The sequence below is a fragment of the Geospiza fortis genome, unplaced genomic scaffold (genome assembly GCF_000277835.1).
Source record: "Geospiza fortis unplaced genomic scaffold, GeoFor_1.0 scaffold403, whole genome shotgun sequence".
Classification (NCBI taxonomy): domain Eukaryota; kingdom Metazoa; phylum Chordata; class Aves; order Passeriformes; family Thraupidae; genus Geospiza; species Geospiza fortis.
Genome location: NW_005054336.1, coordinates 1,088,567 through 1,108,012, shown reverse-complemented (window position 1 = coordinate 1,108,012; position 19,446 = coordinate 1,088,567). Strand labels below are relative to the sequence as shown.

General features: G+C 34.6%; 1 protein-coding gene across 1 annotated transcript; it reads left to right on the top strand.

Moving 5' to 3' along the window:
- The first annotated feature begins 479 nt into the window (after positions 1–479).
- ODF2L (outer dense fiber of sperm tails 2 like) lies at positions 480–19,181 on the top strand. The gene is given in 16 exon segments (XM_031057908.1): positions 480–584; positions 1,892–2,053; positions 3,558–3,620; positions 3,851–3,922; positions 5,642–5,758; positions 7,866–8,051; positions 9,520–9,629; positions 11,096–11,231; positions 11,783–11,893; positions 13,088–13,192; positions 13,800–13,946; positions 14,500–14,556; positions 15,883–15,968; positions 16,077–16,239; positions 17,176–17,301; positions 17,961–19,181. Coding segments are annotated over 16 exon segments (1,875 nt in total). The 3' UTR covers positions 18,090–19,181.
- Positions 19,182–19,446: the final 265 nt, after the last annotated feature.

Genomic DNA, 19,446 nt, shown 5'->3' with positions numbered 1-19,446 from the left:
CAGGACAGGTGCTGAGGGAACAGTGCCCCGCAGGACCGGTGCTGGGGGAGCGGCTCGCGGGACACCCAGGCAGCGGGCGCGGGGGCTTTGGTGAGGTGGGAGCCTGAGTGGGCCTGGGGTGAGGACCTGTGCCCCTGAGCCTCCCTTCTGTGCTGGGGAGCGTGGAAGTGGGAAATAGCAGTTGCGAGCTTTACTTTGTCCTTCGAGTGTATTCAGTTTTCTGCTGTGGAAGGATTTGCTTTCTGCACACCTTGTTTGTGAATTCAGTGCTGAGCCATTGCAAATTGTGAATTCTTGTGGAAGATTTCAGGTGCATTAACTGTGTTACATCTCTGCTGTGACTGGGATCTACTTGGTCCAGTCCAGCAGTCCCACTGTAGTGGGAACACCCTGGCATGCCAGTAATGTTTCAGTTACTGATTCGTGGAACTCCAAGATATGTTGACATACATTGTCTTGTTATACAGCATTAAATCAAAATGTCATCATCATCACGAGCATCCTTGTCTTTACCTGTACATGACTGTTCTGCTCCTTCTTTGGACTTTGATCTTCAGGAAAAGTTTATTCTTCACACTGTTGAGGCAAGTTCATTCTGTTCCTGTTAGGCTTGATTTTTTTAACTGCATTTGTTTTGTTAACAAGGTAAAAATATACTTCCTAGTTATAGATCTGAAGTAGGTAATATTTCAAAAACTGGCTAAGTGATAGTGCTGGACATGGCAACAGTATACTGAAACTATGGCAATATTCTTTGTTCTTTTCTGCTTATATCAATTGGTTATGGTAAATGAAGCATGATGTTTAATCTTCCAATGTGCTGTTTTCACTGGAAGTAATTAAATTCAAGAGCTTGGTTTTGGTTGTATATCCAGGAAAAAGCTACAGAGAGTTGCACTGTGTTACACAAGCTGAGGTCTGCCAGGAAATCTAATCCTGTAATAAAACAACACACACATACACATATATAAAATAAAAAACCTTTGGTGTTTGATTGTACTTATTTGCTGTCAGACACAATTGGAAAGAGAGCAGTCTGCATTCTGATTCTGCGAGGAAGTGATTGTTTAAGATGGGAACTTCCCGAATTTGTTACTCATTTTCTCAATTATATGAAGGACAATATGGATATAAGAGCTGAAACTCTTAGTCTGACAAATTTTTTTGATGGACATGCACCTGGCACAGGCTGAGCACAGGAGAAATGGGTCCTGGTGGGTGGAGAAGGCAACACAATTCACTTCTGAAAAAATAATGAGCAATCAGTGGAGTACTGAGTGGAGTAAATGGTAACTTTGTGCTTGGTGAAGGCATCAGTCATTCTGGAGTGCTAGGGTGGAGGCAGGAGAGAGGTGTTTGGAGAAGGAGTGATGACAGGTTGCTGGTACCTGATAAGGAAGTGGGAGGAATGGGATTCATTTAGGTTTTAGGTCTGATATGGCTCTGGACTTACCATGGCATGGGCAGCATCATTTTCTTGAGCAGCCAGGCCTGGTGAGAAGCTTTTCCAGTTTGGGAAAAGAGGAAAGCCATTGCTGCCTCCAAATTGGAAGAAGTCTGTTGTGAAAAACAGCAACATGAGAATCTGAGCAGGTCTTGGCCTTCACCTTTGCTGGAGGTAGTCTGCCTTTGCCTTGTGAATTAGCTGTGTTCTGTGAGCAAATTGTTTGAGTACATCCTGTGATATGGCAGGCTTTTATCCTTGCTGAAAGTCCTAAATGATTCTTTGATCTTTAAACTTTCTCTTAAAGGATTCTCTGGAGGAGCTGTCTTGTTTTATGTTGATATAATCGAATTAGCAATATCAGTGACCTAACTGTGAGTGAAACTAAATGTTACATAATTATGAATGCTATTTCATAATTATTCATAATTATGAATGCTATTTCAGGGAAAAATACGTGTGCCACCTGGAGAAACAGGAAAACTGTGTTCACTGATTCAGCCAGATAAAAAGGATTGTCACAGAACTGCAAAAGCCATCCAAGATGGGAAGTATTTCACTGATCTGAGCAAAGAATCTGACAGTCTAGAACACCAAGTAAGAAAACATGTAAGGCATAAACACAGAATCAATGGAAATGTATGTTTCTTACGCTAGTCTGAAAGAAACATGTTGTCATATAATCCATATAATCTTCTTCATAAGACACATTGTGGGAAGATTTTTTTTGTTATGTCCCGTGCACTAAGAAAGTTACTAAAAATTTGGAAGGAGTTTGTTGAACTATGTTTGTTAAAACAGGAGGTGGACCTGGGTGAATTCCTGTATAAGAATAGGCATGTAGAACTCACATGTGGAACTCAGACAGAAACCTGATGGAGTGGAGAGTATAGATTGCTCTTAAAATTAAATGTAATTTGTCATTACTGACCTTCTTAACTCTCTTTCAGAAGCTAACAAAATGGGTGTTTATTCCAAAGTTTATTTTTTAATTTTGAAGTTAATCTTAATTTTTCAGGTTTTCATAGACATTGCTAGTTGTCTTACAAGCATGAGGCTTTCTGTTGGTCATTAAGCAAAAAGAAAGTTCATAAAGAACAAACTGTGGGGAAGACTGTTTCCTGAGAATGGAAAGAGAGTATGATAAATTTAGGTTTCCGGTCACTTCTCAGTCCTGGGAAGCCTTCTAAGTATTTTTGCTGATAAATCAATGTCAGGTTACAAAACACCATTCCTGTTTATATATAATTTTTTGTGATGACAGCAAATCTGATTCAGTATAGTCAGGAAAGATTAGGACTTGTACTGAATACAATATTTATAAGTTTGCTGTGCATGCAGATGTGGAAGCCTGGATGCAGAATTGAGGTCCATGGATTGACTTTACAGATGGGCATGGGATCAAGATTACAGAACATTATGAGGAATGTTCATACATGCAGGCCAGGATAAGATGAAGGAGTTCTAGTCAAATTTTGATACCAAAGTTTCCAACTTGAGTTTGTGGGTTTATCTTCTCATTAGTGAATCTAAAATGTTTTGGATTTACAGTCTGAAAGCCACACAAGTCTGCTTTTTTAAAATAGGAAGTTGTGCATGCACACATACAGTAGGATATTTTAAAACAAATATTTAGTTTACAATATCATGGGCACATAAATTCTACAAAGAGTTAATTCAAATTGATTTTTGTGATCTTCCACCTTATGCTTTCCAGCTCAGTCTTCAAATTCTCCTAACTGAGGCTCCTGAAATGCTTTAGCACTTAATATTAGTCTTTGAAATATTGTGAATTTTACAAATACTTTTACCCTTTAACCACATGCTTAAATAATACTTACCTATGGTATTTAGAGCCCTTCTAGATAAAATAAAGAAATAAATAGATGTATGGAATGACTCTGGTTTGTTTCTTCAGCTATAAAGTTCCATGCACAAAATAAATTGAATCTTTTGGTTTTAACCACCAAGTAGCTTGTGAGTATGTGAGCTTTTCTAGTTATATGTACCAGGTTTAAAAATATAGCAAACTATATGTAACCAATTAAAAACCATTGAAAAATACAAAATCAGTTATAATCAGAAGAAATGTTTAATGTTTCTTGTGTTGCAGTTAAACAGTAAAAATATTGACGCTTGGATGCAGGAGCTAAGTGAAAGTGAAATTCAGAATACTGTAAGTAAATTAAAATTTGATTCTCTCTGTTCTATGCTGAATATCTGAAATTGGCTACCTTGTAGAGTCATACAATTTCCAGTAGGAGTGGCAAAGTGGTAGTATTTGTGATTTACCATCACAAAATGGAATCTTACTTTTACATCTGAAATGTTCATCACTGTGCATTTCTGATGCTTTGTTGTGTACAGACATTAAAATAATTTCTTTATTGGTTTTTTCCCATTAAGAATCTCAGGAAAAAAATACTTGAAAGGGAGAAACAGATTAAAGAACTTTCATCCATGCTCCAGTGTGAAAAAGTGAGTGACCAATTCCATTAGAATGAATATTTTTTTCCAACATACTACATTCCCAAATTAAAAAAAATAAATTTTGAGTAAAACAATTATTTCAAAGACCTATGAAAAATGTAAAATCCTGAAAGGTGTTTCCTACAGATTTATCTTCAAACCATCAAAACTGTATTCAAACCAACTAAGGATACAGTTATTCTTAACACTAATATCCTAAGGTGGCTTTTGACTACTCATTTACTGATTTGCAATATTCTGGGGAAAAAGTATTTATAAGCAATAATATAACAGATACTGTTCACAGCTGGTTTCCTTGGCTCTGTTAGGAAAGGTGGTACAGATGACAGAGCTAATTCATCAAAGGCTGACAAGTCTGGTGAGAGCTCATTCGTTCTTTGCACCAAAAAGAAGGGACTCAGTGCAAAAACCAACACTGAAAGGGAAGAATTGTCCTGTATAAGAGGGTACTGTAAAAGTTTGGAAGTTATTTTACTGGTAGTTTGGCAATCTGTGTTACAGATTGAATACCTCCAGGGCACTTAGTGTGCATGCCATGCAGCATGGTTCAGTGTTAGTGAGGGACAGCATAGGCTCAGTTAAACCTTTCAGGAGACAGCAGTATACTTTGATATTTGTAACTTCTTGCAGGTTTTTAAGTGCCATGGTTCTTCTTTAAGAGTTTTATTTTTTTTGCTTAACCGAATGAACATATCACTTGGCTGCTGGATATTAACCTCTGTTGACCAGCTGATCATAACAGAGGAGCCTTTGGGGGCTCTTGTCATGTCTTTGCCTTTATCTTGAAGTGAAGGAGCAAATTTTCATGGAAACATCTTTTTGCCTGCTAGAAATGCTGAACAGAAAAGCCTATAAAAATTCTGGAGACCCCAGTGCCAGCACACCTCAGTGTTGGTGCAATCTATGTGGCATACCATGCCCTGACTGGAGACTACCTAATGTTGGACAATTTAGGGTGCCTAGCATCTGAAAGGATAAATAATTTTCTATGCTATTCCCTTTGTCCTTCTTACATTAATTTCAATAAATGGCATTTTCATCAACACTTGACTGAATCTGGCTTTCTTATTGGTGTCTATAATGAACACTTCCACTGGTACATTCTTTTAGTCTCTTGCAGTCTATACTGATAACATGATACTTATCTACCTTATTACTTCTTACTTAGAATGAGACAAAGGAATTAAGTTGAAAGAAATTTCATAGAATCATCTGACCTGAGTGCTGGTGACTGAAGTTTCCTCTTCTCTTGTGATTTACATATCCCCCAAAATTGGAGTTTGAATTAAATGTATCAATAGTTCTAATAGGAGATGAAGGTCTTTGGAATTTAATGAAGGTCAGTTCAGGTCTAGTTAGTCAGAGCACAGCTGATCAGTGTGGCTCAGGTTAGTCATCCTGCTAGCTGGAATCCTTTCCTTAGCCTAGATGTCTGAGTCCATGCTTCCAGGCCTTATTCCTGCTACTTAAACTCAGATTAAATATTATATGTAAAATTATACGTAAATTGTTTCAAGTTTGTGATTTCTGTTTAACATTAATACAGTTAGTAGCAAGTAACTGCTTGTAAATATACTTGTAGAGCATGTTTTAACTTCTCCAGATTTTGAGGACATTCAAATGTCAGTTAGAAACTGTTGCATAGTAGAAAAAATACAGAGAGCATCATACAGCGTTATACAATAAATTTGTATTTATCTTTCCTAGACCAAGGTACAGAAACAGGACCACCTGTCAAAATCAGTAAAGGAAGTACAAGCTCACCTGCAGCGTCAGATTAAAAGAAAAGAAGCAGAAAATTATGGATTAAGAGTGAAAATGCAGGTCAAAATATTTTTACTTGTGTTTCATTTTATTGGGGAAAAAAAAACCCAAAGCCTTGCTGTGACCTGTTTTGAAATCAAATTATTGATAGAAGAAAAATGCCAAACAATTAAAATCATAAGCATTTATGTTTTGCAAGATCTGCCTGACCACACTATTTGAATTGCTAGATTGTTTGTTGTTGTTTTTTTTTTCTTTTCTCAACTTATGCACACTTGTTCAGTTCTGGTGGAGCAAAGTGAAACATGCATAGATGGGTTTGCATTCACTTAACTACACTGTCTAGAAGAAAGTTTCCATATGGTCAAGAGATAAGCAAGTCCCTGTGGTGACTTCCTGTTCTAAGAGAACAGTGACAGCCACACCCTGTTTCTTCTTATTGTCTGTGAAGGATCGATAATACTGACTCTTAATACTGACTGAAAGTAAAATACTGATGACTAATGCCTAATCTCACTTTGTTTAAGGTAGGTTAAATTATTTCCATTTTCTGTTCTAAAAAGCACAAGTTAAATGTGAGCATTTGAATCAGTTACTGGCTTTAGAAAAGGGCAAGGAGGAGGTCATGAAAGGCTGGAGCTGTATGTGGCCTCAGAATACAGTATATGAAACTTGTCAAGAACATAAGCATGAATGAGAAAACATTGGCTAAAACCAGTGTATTTCTAATTTCCAAACTCTTTTACTACCATACATCCCTTGCTAATTGAATCGTTTGAGATTGTTACCCAACCTGTATCAAGGCAATTTCAAATCACATGTCTATGTCTGCATAAATGTCTCACGTTTTCTTTGGAATAAAAATTGCTTTCTTGTTCTACCTAGTACAATTATAGAATTCCAACAACATTTTCATTAGATCAAATAACTTGATATGCAGCTGTATTGCCATTCAATCTCTATTTAAAAAAAGTTTTGATCACTTTCAGAAATTGCTGAAGTCGTTTGCTAGCTTAAATCCTGGAGTTGATTTTGTTAATAACTAGACAAAAGCTTGCGAAAGCTTAGCATTGCCCCTGTGAAATTAGTTCTCAATTCGAATTTACCTCAGCCACTGGCTAATGCCCAGAGCACTTATTCTTAGCGTGATTCTGACCTCCGGTGGTTATAATGGGGGATAGCAGCTGTTTACTTACACTGACAGCTGAAATCCATACACAGACTGAAATTTTGTTTGCTGCATTTATCCACCACCTCAAGTCACATCTTTGTTTATTAGGTGCCCTATAAGCATTTATATAGGAAAACCACTTTTTATATATTTGGGTCTTTTTGTAATTTCCTTTTTTTTGAAGTAGTACTTCTGCTTTTCAGTGAATCCTAGTACCTGAGACCATCTTTCACTTGGAAAACCACATACATTTTGCTTTGATTCTGTAAAAGTTTTGGGGCTATTAGCAGGAACTTTACTGAGAGGTATCCATAATATGCATATTTTATAGCAACTGTCAATGAGTACCTTGAATAAGGCTGGCACATTCACAGATTCAGTAGTTAACTAGTAGTACATAATGTAGTGTCAGACCTAGGCTAAAAGGAAGGAAACAAATGCATTAATCATTCCTACAATTCGGATATTTTTCACTGAACTAAGAAAGTTGACGCTGCTGGCTTACCTATATTGCTGGAGTTTGGTGGAAGAATAGTAAGAGATATAAACAGGACTCACACTTGTCTTTCTGAAACTAATTGTCTATTGGTAGCTTGGTCATTTTTGATAAGTGGATCTGAGATTCTCCTTGAAACAGTGTGGTATTGCTCTTAATGAATATCATCATGTAGTGTTGATACCATGCCTTGTAGGTGGAAATTCTGCATCCATTTGCAAGAGCACACAGACATGGTTAGATTGCTGTCTTTCCCCCTGCTCCTGTCTGCTCCTGCACCTTCTCAGCCTCCTCTTTTCATCTTTGTAATGACTTTCTCTCTTTGTTTTTCTTGTCGACTGTTTTACTTAGCTAGCTCCTTGTATCAACTACAAGATTTGAGATCCCAAGATTATATGGAAACAGATGTTATAAATGTAACAGCTCTTTCTAATTATTTTATAGTACAAAATTATCTGTAAGCCTTGGAATTTGAAGAATTGATTTTAATTATGCTGCAGACTCTACAAAATAAAATAGCCGAGTGGAAACATCAAATTGGTGAATACAAGTGCCAGAAGTTAGCCTTAAAGGAAACAAGTGAGCAAAAGAAGATAGCTCTGGAAAAAGCAATAAGGTCCCAGAAACAAAGAGCTCAACACTTAGAAGAAGCTGTGAAAGGTGTAACCTCAAAAATAAAAGAACATGTGAGTGACTATGCTATGAGCAATGTTATGTTGTATGGTTTGAAATTAAACAAATGAAAGACTTTCGCCTGTGGAAAATAGAAAAATTTGTTTCATTATGCTGTGCCTTTATGTCTTTTGTTTTGCTGCTCATTTCTTAAGGAAAAGGTTGCTATAGTTGTCCTGAAAGCTATTACTATTAACTGCTTTTGTTTTGTTAAAATTTAGTGGTTGTCTTAAGAGGTTGAACATTTTTAAGCTGTAGGAAATAAGAGGAGTGTCATCAGCTTTTTGTTAGACCTTTCCTGGTCTTCCTGTTAGTCCTCTGTGGATAAGCACTGACTAACTCAGAAATACAGTGTACTAACTGAGAATCCATGGCTGAGGTTTGAAGTGTTAGTTTTCTTTATTTATTAATATGTGATGTCTCCTGTGGTTATTTAGCTTTTAGTTTCTAAGTTGCTTGCTCTGAGCCTTTTCAAAATCCAAACATAAAACTTCCTTAATCCAAGTTGTTCCTTGGAATCTTGCTTTGCTATCAGTAGTTTGTAATTGTTCAAAAAAGCCAGCTGCATCAGAACTGTGCTTATTGCCCTCTTTGGATTTCCTAAGATGAATATGTTTTCATACTCTTAGATGTGTTGCAATAATTTTGGATATGTCAGTATTAAAGATATATTTTTCCACTTAGTGTACCAGGAGATGATTAATAATGGTTTTTGTATTCTTGGATCTTTGTGAGAAGACAGTAGTGAATCTTTAACTAAAATTAGCAGTACAGAGGGACAGCAACTACCTCTTAAACTTCTGATGTTTTGTAGTTACACTTGTTTCCTTCCTCATTGAAATCCTGGTGTACTTTCAAGATAGCCTGTATTGGTTAATTATCTATATTCATTTAAGGGATTTTACCTAATGCTTAATTTCTTACCCAGCCAGTGTTTTTCATTCTTATAATATTTTAGCACAATTTTATTCATTTATTAATTGATGTAATTTATATGTAGTAGAGATGTATTGAAGACTTTTTTTTTTAAGAAAAGATTGTCATCTTACATTTTGAAATGTTATATTCTACAGTTGATATACACTACCAGTGTTTAACTATGTCTCTGCCTTGAAAGTAAGTCTATACATAGATTTGATTTTTTAAAAATGTGGGGAATTTTGTTGATTTTATTTTGAGATGAGAGAAGATTGTCATCTTACATTTTGAAATGTTGTATTCTACAGTTGATATACAGTACCAGTGTTTAACTATGTCTCTGCCTTGAAAGTAAGTCTGTACATAGATTTGATTTTTAAAAAATGTAGGGAATTTTGTTGATTTTATTTTGAGATGAGAGAAAATGTATATTGATTTGTACAAGGGAGATCCAATAAAACCATCTTATTTTAAATATCTCTATTATCTAAAATTTATAGAATTACATTGCATTCTTCAGTGGCATTCTTTTGTTACATAATTTATAATTTCTGCATTCTCTAGGAAGTCAAACTGGATGAGATACTGTCAGCTTCTGATGTCTGGAAAAACCAGCATGATAGAATAGTTGAAGAAAAGACAATGTTAGAAGTTCAAATAGAAGATCTTGAGAAGTAAGTTGGACTGTTGGTCTTTTTTGTTTATTTATTTCTGTGGTCACAGGGTGTTGATATTTAGTAGTGCAATACTCATTGTTGACAATGTAAATGAGTTTATTAATATTTTAAAATTCTGAGCAGAATTTGGAAGTTGGAAATAAGAGAAAATTTAAGATTTTTAGCCTCCTCTCTGTTGCATTTCACTTCTTTTGAAGGTTTATTCCCCTTTACCAGTAAGGAACATATTCCTTTTCCTGCATACTTCTGATCAGCCTGAACTTGCTGGCAGCTCCTATGTGGCCTCCACATAACCACTTATTTAATAACTGATTCAACAGCTCGTGTTAACCCTTGTGTTTACAGAATAGAAAAAGGTTCTTTCTCTTGTAGGTCCTACTTCAGACTAGTGATGGCCAAATTATTTCAGTTCCACTAATGTCTCACCTCAGTAGAGGATAGAGAAGGGTTCCTCTCAGAAGCCATTTGAACAATTCACTCATTTAAGGAAAAGCAGAACAAAATTATCCAACCTTATTCAAACTACACAGTCAAATCTTAATGTACATGAAGGATATGTTATTTTTTGAGCAGACAATGACAAATATCCTTTTACCATTTCTGTTGGTAGAAATATAGACTATAATTTAAACCAGCAAAAGAAACTGTTAGGCGCCTTTATTCTAGGTCTGAGATAATGTTTATTTCACAGAGATCTTGATTAATGCTCAAGTATTTAACAGCTCACATTAAAATGGCTTGAGTATTTTGGTTTTGTCCAGAAAATCTGGCATTTCTGAAAATACTTACAGCAGATTTTAAAATTTAACCACAGGGCAGGTAGATGACATCAGTCCAGAAATCTGTCTAGCCCACTGTTGGTCCAGTGTATATAGGAAGGCATCTAAGAAACAACAGATACTCATTCTGCTTCCAGCTGGTTTTTGCTGTTTTCATTTCAGCTGAAAATACAAGTCTTTGCTTGAAATGTGCCATTCTAACAGGACTTGTTCTACTAAGCAATGTGTGGCTGACTAAACAGCAAAACAGATTTTGTGAACTATATTAAACAAAAAAAAAGGCAAAAAATGAGGCCTTAGCATTTTTTGCTGTTTTAATAATAGAAAGTAACATTCCTAAAGTAGCTAAGGAGTGTTCTTTGTAGGACATTATGTGATATACCCTATAAATTCAATATAATTCTATTTTGAACAGTGTGCGTATGCATAGTTCTCTTAGAAGTATCATTTGGTGTTCTATAATTGAGCTAAGACACCTTTCTTGGAGTAGAAACTCCCCTCTTTCAGAGAGTTTATTTCAGAATATAAGTACATCATCCTTTCTTTGGATGTGTAAATGCATTCCCCCTTTTACATATATATGTATATACACTACGAAGGGGAATGTGTTAAGGTTCAATTTAATTTTCATAGTGAGAGTTTTCAAAGCATTGTGTGTTATAGAGAACTTGCCTGTCTAACAAGTCAGATCCAAGGCCTGATGGAAGACATGGAAAGAAGGGAGAAATGGAGAAGAAACTCAGAAGAGGAAATTCTTGGAAAGCTAAATTCTGTTAACTCTGAAAATGAAAAGATTTACCTTGAAAACAAAAAATTAAAGGTGAGATTATAAATCATTGTTGAATGGCTCTACATTTCTCACACATTAATGAAGCAACCGTATTCATTCTCTTTGGACTGTCTGTCTAGAGACCCCAAACCTGCAGAATAAGGTTTGCCATCCATTTTTGATAGTAAGAACAAATGAGATACTGAAAATTTTCCATTGGAAATTTATGGCAAAGCTAGGAACAGGGTTGTCTGATGATATATCTGCTTAATCAGGATATTGTTTATTTTACTGTCAATAACTGCACAATTTCTTAAGTAGAAACTCTTCTTTTATGTTTGTTAAACTTTCTTTCAAATGAAAGAACTGAGTTTAATTATTAATTTCAATTTTGAAAGAGTTTGCGGGGGTTTTTTATCATCCAATAGAAGTGTTCTGATGAGCTGACAAATGAACTATAGACTATAATTTTTGTTTGACAAGAAAAATATTTATATCACCCTTCCTAGTGCCAGCAAATCACTAGCTGGCAATATCATATTGTAGAATGTGTTATTTTAGTAACACTCTTAACATTTTTATATTTTCTATTTTTGATCAAGGCTTCCTTTGCTACATTGGAGAAAAGTGCAGTGTCTGTTGAATATGAGTTGCTTCATCTGCAAGAAAAAGCACAGCTGCAGGAAAACCTTGTAGAAAAGCATAAAAATGAGGTGACTTACCATGTTTGAAATCTTCAAGTATGGTTTTTTTTCATTTATAAGCCACTCTGAAGAAATTATAAAGGTTTTGTTTGTAATAAATCCATTTTGTTGTCATGGGCATTGTAATATTTTTGTAATATTGAGTATGAAAGAAGAAATTGCTATTACAGACCATATGGAAGAATATTCTCCACACAGTTGCAAGTACACATTGTCTGTACTGAATTGTGTGAAGCCCACTTGAAGCTCATTGAAGCCAACAAGACAAGATTGCTTTGACAAGATTTGCTTGCTAAAAAGCAGGTTAGTGACCCAGTAAACTAGATGTTTAAAAAGTTTGAATCTGATGTCTTCAGTGGATATACTGATGATATTTTACCTCTACTTGGCTATATTTTATCTTCATGTTCCTAACAGCATATCAGTATTCAAGTAAGCTCTAGAAATCCAAGTTCATTCAAGAAATATATATTACGGTTATGAGTATAGGGTTACATGAGTTGTTTTATTTGCAGTGCGTAAATCCACATAGAAATACCAGTGAAACAAATAAACCAAACTTATAATGGGCTTTTTATCAATTCATTTTTTTGTATTTGGCTTTATTCACACAGAAGTTTTAGAACATTGATTCAAATATGTGTCTATGCTATAGTATAGACACAAGTTCACTGACATTATTCACTTACTGATTTTTTTTTAATCACTGACAAGAGAAAAGAGAGACATGATACAAAATCTAGAGTAGAGCCAGAGAGCCTTGCCTTTGGAATGCATCATCATAATTAAAGTTGCTGCCAGCTTCAAGATGGTAGATGTAGTTCCAGGTAACAGCCAGTCTTAAGCAGGGAGTGGAGTGAATTGTCTAGCTCAGGGCTGTAGTGACTCCAGATGGGAAGTGTCACTGACAGTTGTTTTGTGGGGACAGAGGTGTGAGTCACACTGGCTGCTTCTACAGCTGTAGCTCATTCTCCATTGTTGATAACACGCTGCTGATATGACAGTGCTCTTTACCTGGTAACCATTTTGTTCTTGCTGTGACAAGTAGGATAATGAAAATAAATAACTTCAAATAATGATAAATTTTGAGATACTATTTAGAAGTCAGAGGTTTTCCTTTATGCTTCAAACTAATGATTCTACCTTTTCTATATTTAAATGAAGGACCTTGCAAATGTATGTGAAAAATGTATGTTGTCCTAGGTACAAAAAAGACAAATTGCTGTGGAAGAATTGAAATCCAGATATGAAACAGTCTTAAATGAAAACAAAAAAATAACAGAAAACAGATGCTTAGAAGCAGATAAGGTAAGTTTTGCAGTAATAAAGAATGTTTCCAAATAATTCTGTAGAACACAGGTCTTTTCTACATTTTTATGATCTTGTTAGAAGTCACAAAGTACTGTCTCTTGCTTTTAAATTGCTGAGTTTTACTGACTGTTATCTAAAGCTGGTGCTTTTTGTATACTACACAATGGCAAACAATGGAGCAATGATTTCTAGTGCAATTACTAAGTAGTTTGGCTACTGTTTTAGAAATCCAGAATTCCTTTATCACTTTCAAAAGTGTGATTTTATTGTTGATGATTTTGAAACTATCTTTTTGACAGAACAGTTGTGAAAGTTGTACATGGAAGCAAACCTATTGTAAGTTCTTTTCTTTTGAACTAACAGTTAAGATTGACTCCATACAGAGATGAGTTACAAATTTTTCAGCAGATGGAGCTGAACACTGGAAGACAGCACATTCTTAAGTATCAGAAAATAACTTGTGCCTTTGTCAGTATTTTATAAAATAGGTGACATGTAACTTGTATAGAATTTTAGCTTTATTACCTACATGAAAATCCATTACGTATTACAATTAATTTATGGTTTTAAATTTACATTTTTCTCCTGTGATGCTACTATGCAGGTGAGGCACAAAATGAAGGCTGAGTTAAAGGAGTTCGAACATGTTTGTGACTTGCTGAAAGCAGCTGAGGAAAACCAGCAAAAACTTCTGGCCTGGGAAAGGATCTGTGCACAGAAATGCAAAACCCTCAGGGAGCTGGAGCTTCAGGTGGTTAAAACATGCTGATTTCTAAAGATAAATGAGAAAATTATGTGGTAAAAATGTCACTGGGGCATTTTACTATTGGTGTGTGTGGCAGTGGTGAGGTTTCCTTTGTTATTTTATTCATAAATCAAAATTTCTGTGGAAATCTTCATAAATCATAAAGCAATTTCCGTGGAAATCAGATAATGCAAGTAAAACTGTTGCCAACTGTATTTATGTGAATTCATTATGTGGTAAGGCTTGTAACTTTTATAATGAATGTATTTTTGATCTTTTTGAATACTTATGTCCTGAGATGTGTTGCAGAATTCTTCCCTGGAAATAAATGCAAGTCTAGATATTTTTTGTATCTAGTAGAACAATTTAATTCTACATTAGTTTTGTTTTTAATGGCAAATTTATAAGCCATACAATATTTAATCAGATAAATTATATTCTTGATGATGTATAACATTTTAAAAATTTTTAGTTGAGTAAGTACTTTTAAAATATGCTTTAATAGGATAATTGCAATTTTTAGCTGTATTTAACTCTAATGCTTGTATTTTCTCTAAAGCCTGAAAATTAATTTTCCTGGACTTTTTTTTTCTCTGACATCAATTTCTGTGGCAGGGTAGGTTTGGGGTTTTTTGTTATTGTTTTTTGTCTTTATTTTAATGTACTTTTAAGTTAGAAGAGCATAAATAACAAAGATTTTTAAGTTAGTAGGGTGGGAAAGGGGCCTAATCATCCTGCTGTGTCAGTAGGAAAACTACAGCTGAAGTAATGTGAGTCTCTGTGGTCCTATAGACTTTATATAAAACATTGCTCTTGATTTTTGATTCTTCCAGGAATGTTCATAAACTCTTAAATCAAGTACTTAAACAATAATTAATTTTGAGGTGCAAAATTTATACATCATATAAAATGATGAATGTCATTTTAATCTAACTACGTGTTTTACTTGAAAAAGTGCAGATGAACCTCTTAAGTATAGCAAAATAATTGGGAATATAATCACTAGTCTGGTGGAACAGTAGTTAAATTTCAGCATTAAGTCTTGGTGATTGATGTACTTTACCCTCGACTCTATGACCAGAATTTAGGAAAATTCGTTTTGGAGCAATTGCTCCTTCTGCAGAAAACCTCTGCTGGGTTCAGCTGGACTGATTTCTGCTACTACCAGTGTGCTGCTACCTGGACAGCTTGTAATTCTGATAAACACAAACAGACAGATGAGCTCAAATTGCTGGATGGGACTGCTTGACGCAGTCCAGAGAATGGTGGTGGTCACCCCTGTAAACGCTGGCACTCACAGGCTGCTGATGTGCCTGTGTATTGCTAACATGCTGTTGATGGGTGGAAGAAGGAGCAATAATCTTATTGCTCTGAGATTTGAAAGAAAACATGTAAAAGTTTAGCACTCTGGATGCTGGGCAGGAGAAGACTGTCTTCTTGCTTTCTTCAGCTTCTGCGGCTGATGTCTCTTATTATGAACTTGTCTTTTTTTATATTCTCTTCTTTCTGAAATTCTTTGCCAGTGCTGCCCTGTTCTCCTGTGATAACTGTGTGTATATGCAGTGTTATTTTTATGCTTCCTGTGACTGTAGTGTGAGGGAGCTTTTTTTGGTGTCCCTAATACACAAGGCTGCATGGGTAGGACATGGAGTTTTTTAGGAATTTGTTACATAGCAGGTTTTCAGCCTAAATTTTCACACTAAATTTTAGTCACCAACTTTAGCTGTATTTTACTAATTTAAGAGAATTATACAAGATACAATAATACAAGATAACATTTACTTGATTATAGTATAGCGTTTGCCTGAATAAACAGTGTTTATCTGAAATTACAGTTAAATTTTTTGATGGATTTTAATAGACAGGCTTACTTTACTCCAGTAAGATCCTGCATGCAGATCTCTTCAACTCTTCAAATAGAAACAAATTGTCATTTTCACAGGATAACCATAGTGTAACTTCTATGGGCAATCTTTGCTTAGAAGAAGAGATTGGTAACATTCAGAAGAAATATGGAGATCTTCAAAGGTAATTTGAAGAATCTGATCAAAATTCATTCCTATACATTTCTGCTATACATACACTATACATTTCTGCTATAGTGAATTATAATGCACTGATCTGTTTTGTGTAAAGGCAATTAGGACAGGTGGAATATCAGAATGAAGAACTTGCTTACCAGCTCAGGAAAGAAGATGAGACTCTTCAGAGCAGTAAATTGCAGCTTAAAGAGAAAATTGCAGAATATAATGCATTGACCAGACAACTTGAATCTGCTTTGGAAGAAGGGAGAAAAATGGTATTGGTGATTTAATATATCTCTCAATCTTGTTTGCTACTTTCTATTTAAAAACAGCATTAAAAATAAGCTTGATAAAAAAATATGGGACAAGACTATTTTGCACGTAGGAAGAAATACTAAACAGTTACTGTGAATTTCTTCATGTTTTAAATATGGATGGAACAATTCAATTTCTTTGTCAAGTTTGGATACTATGGAAATAAATACCAAGTTTTAATTTACCAACCTTTTATTATAATTTTTTTAATTGATAAATCAAAATTCTTTAACCACCTAATATTAAATCCCACACATATGGCAAAAAGTTTCTATACAAAAGCTTAATCTTACCTTTTGTTTTCTTTGTTATAAAAGCCCACAAGAATGTTGGTGTTGAAATCTCTCTCTTTTCAGAGGAAGAGTTTGCATTCTTTCTATATTAAGCAGAATTTTATCTGTAAAATAATTTGTAGAAATTATGCAAAAAGTAAATCAAATTCAAGAGAAAATGCAGGAATTTAGATTGTATTGAATTATATTAGTTTAATCAGAAAAAATGTATGAAGTTGTAATTTCAGATTAAAAATGTAGAAATAACCATCTGATTTTTTCGCTACTGAGGATCTTTGTTTGGTTTTGAGAAAACTGAAATTTTGGCTTCACTTGAACATAAGGTAAAAAGTGTTCCACTCCCACTGTATTACTTTTTTTTTTCCCCAATTGAAACAGCTTTCAAATTTAGCCAAAATATTTCTCAGGTTTGTTAAATACCTGGGTATGTGAAATAAGTTCAGTATTCAATTAAAGGATAGGAAATAGAGCTATTAATGTTAAGAGAAAAGAAAATAATTTTATTTGGGTTTTAAGAGTAAATATATATGTAATACATATATAATTTATAAATACATTGTGTATATATATATCTATATCCTTTCTCTCTCATTACTTTTATAGGTAGCTGAAGAATGGGAAAAAATGTCATACAGAGAACAAGCCTTTCAGACAAAACTTCTACTTCTTGAAGCTGAAGTGAGAAAGAGGCAAGAAGAAAAAAACCAACTCCTCTGCTTATTTCACCATGTGAGTAAATAATGCTGTTTATGATTCAAGAAATCACTTACCGCATCACCATTTACAAAAACAAGTTCCTTTTACTGAAAACACACTACTTATACAGTTGAGACACACTTTTCAGAGCAGTAAATTAATTCAACTTGACAATATACTTTGTACATTGACATTTCCCACCAACCTAACATTAGTCCAGTCTAACTAAATCACTTGAATAATATTGAGTTTACAACTCTTACTCAGTCAAATTTACACAGCAAGACAAAAAAGAAATTAAGTATGAAGTTGTGATTTCCCTCAGATCAATTGTGTTCAGTAAGCATCTCTACATTAGATTAGATGCATAACAATCCCATAATGATGTAGTGGTAGCTTCTTTTTCTTTCCTGAATTAATGACAGTAATCTGAATTTACAATTTTTATAAATTATTGTAGGCCTTTTTTTTGATTTTAAGTCTATCCAAACATGTTCAGTTTGGTCCTGACAACATAAAGAAAAGCTTCAATCCTTTGAAGCTTTTTTTAACACCTTTGCTTTTGTGGAGCCTCTGAAAACATTTACAGGTAAATAAAGCTATAAAAATTAGGTACTTTGTGTCTTAGATTATTATTTTGATTGATTTATATTTTGTTTCTAAGTTTCTTTGCATTTTTCTTTTTTCATTAGAATGAAAAGCATCATGAAGTACATTTGAAGGAGCTGGAGAACAGCCTACAGAAGTCAGTGATCAAGAACCAGAGCATGCAGAATTATGTGCAGTTTTTGAAAGATGCATATGTAACAATGTTTGGCTGAATTCTTTAATCTATTTTATAGTAGAGAAACTTGTCAGGATTGGGCTCCCAGTCTTGTTGGAGGCAAAGCCATTGAGGCCTTACACTATATTGACAGATTAAATTTTTTGATGTTAATTCTTCCCTAGGAAAACATCTGTTGTGGGCAGGAGAAACAGCTGAGCCATTGCTATGTCCCACTGGCTGGGCACATGTGGGGAATGGAGCTGATGTTGCTGACAGAAACCTTTGTGTTCTCCATGGCACAGCAGGGCAAGGCTGAGTGCATGGCAGCAGCAGCAGGTGTGTATGTGTGGGGTATGCACACAAAATGGGCCTGTGAATGTCCTGGCCTATAAAATCTTACCTGAGCCCTTTTAGTCCATGGTAAATGCAGGTGATCACAGATTATCTTTCAATTCAATGATATCTAACCTATTAAAACAGGCAAAAAATGAGATAATTAGGTTCCTTCCCTTTTTGCCCCTGTGGTTTAGCCCCAGTATAGCCCTACACTATGTGGGAGAGTTGCCACCACAAGGCTGTCCCATCCAGCTACTTTTCTCTACATCTCATTATGCTCAGGCATACACTATAGTGGCATTTTATAAATATAAGTAGGAAATTTTTTTAGATGCAAGTATAGTTTAAGCTCTGAATGGGCTGATATACCCTGGTGACACAGCTCCAGTGAGATATCTAAGTATTTGCCTGAGTTCAAGAGCTGCTGTTCAATAAGACTGATTTGTGCCTCAAGTAAAACACATGTAAATATTCAGCTGATACAGGATTAATACAAGAAACAATTCCTGATCCAATTTCAGTTCTAAATTCTAATTAGTTTTGTAGATATAGGCTATGATTTGTTTTTTAAAAATAGTACTTTCAGTTAAATATATGTGATTTACAATTTGTACTTAAATAATATATATTTTTTGACCAAAACCTTAAGTTTGTTTATGCATAGGCAATACCCATTCTATTTCATTGTTAGTTGTTAGTAATATGTTGAATATGGACCTTTTATTTTTGCAAATGCTTATCCATCTTAACAAATACTGATGTGTGCTAATGATCTGTTTCTGTGAACTTTTTAAAAATAAAATTGTAATTTATTCTATATGACATGTTAGTAGCAAATATTTATTTTACATTTGGGGGGTTTGCATTACACACACACAAACATTTGGATTCATTTAGTTCTGATTGTGCTACTTATAAAATATCAAAAAACCTTTTTGAAAGTCATCATGTCTGAAGGAAAGAGTTCAGAAATAAATTGTTCAATCCAGTGCATGAGTGGTTTTCCAGAGCTCATACTGAAAAACTGTACACCTTTCATTAGATTTTGGGTTTTTTCCTTTTTAGTTTGTTTTGCT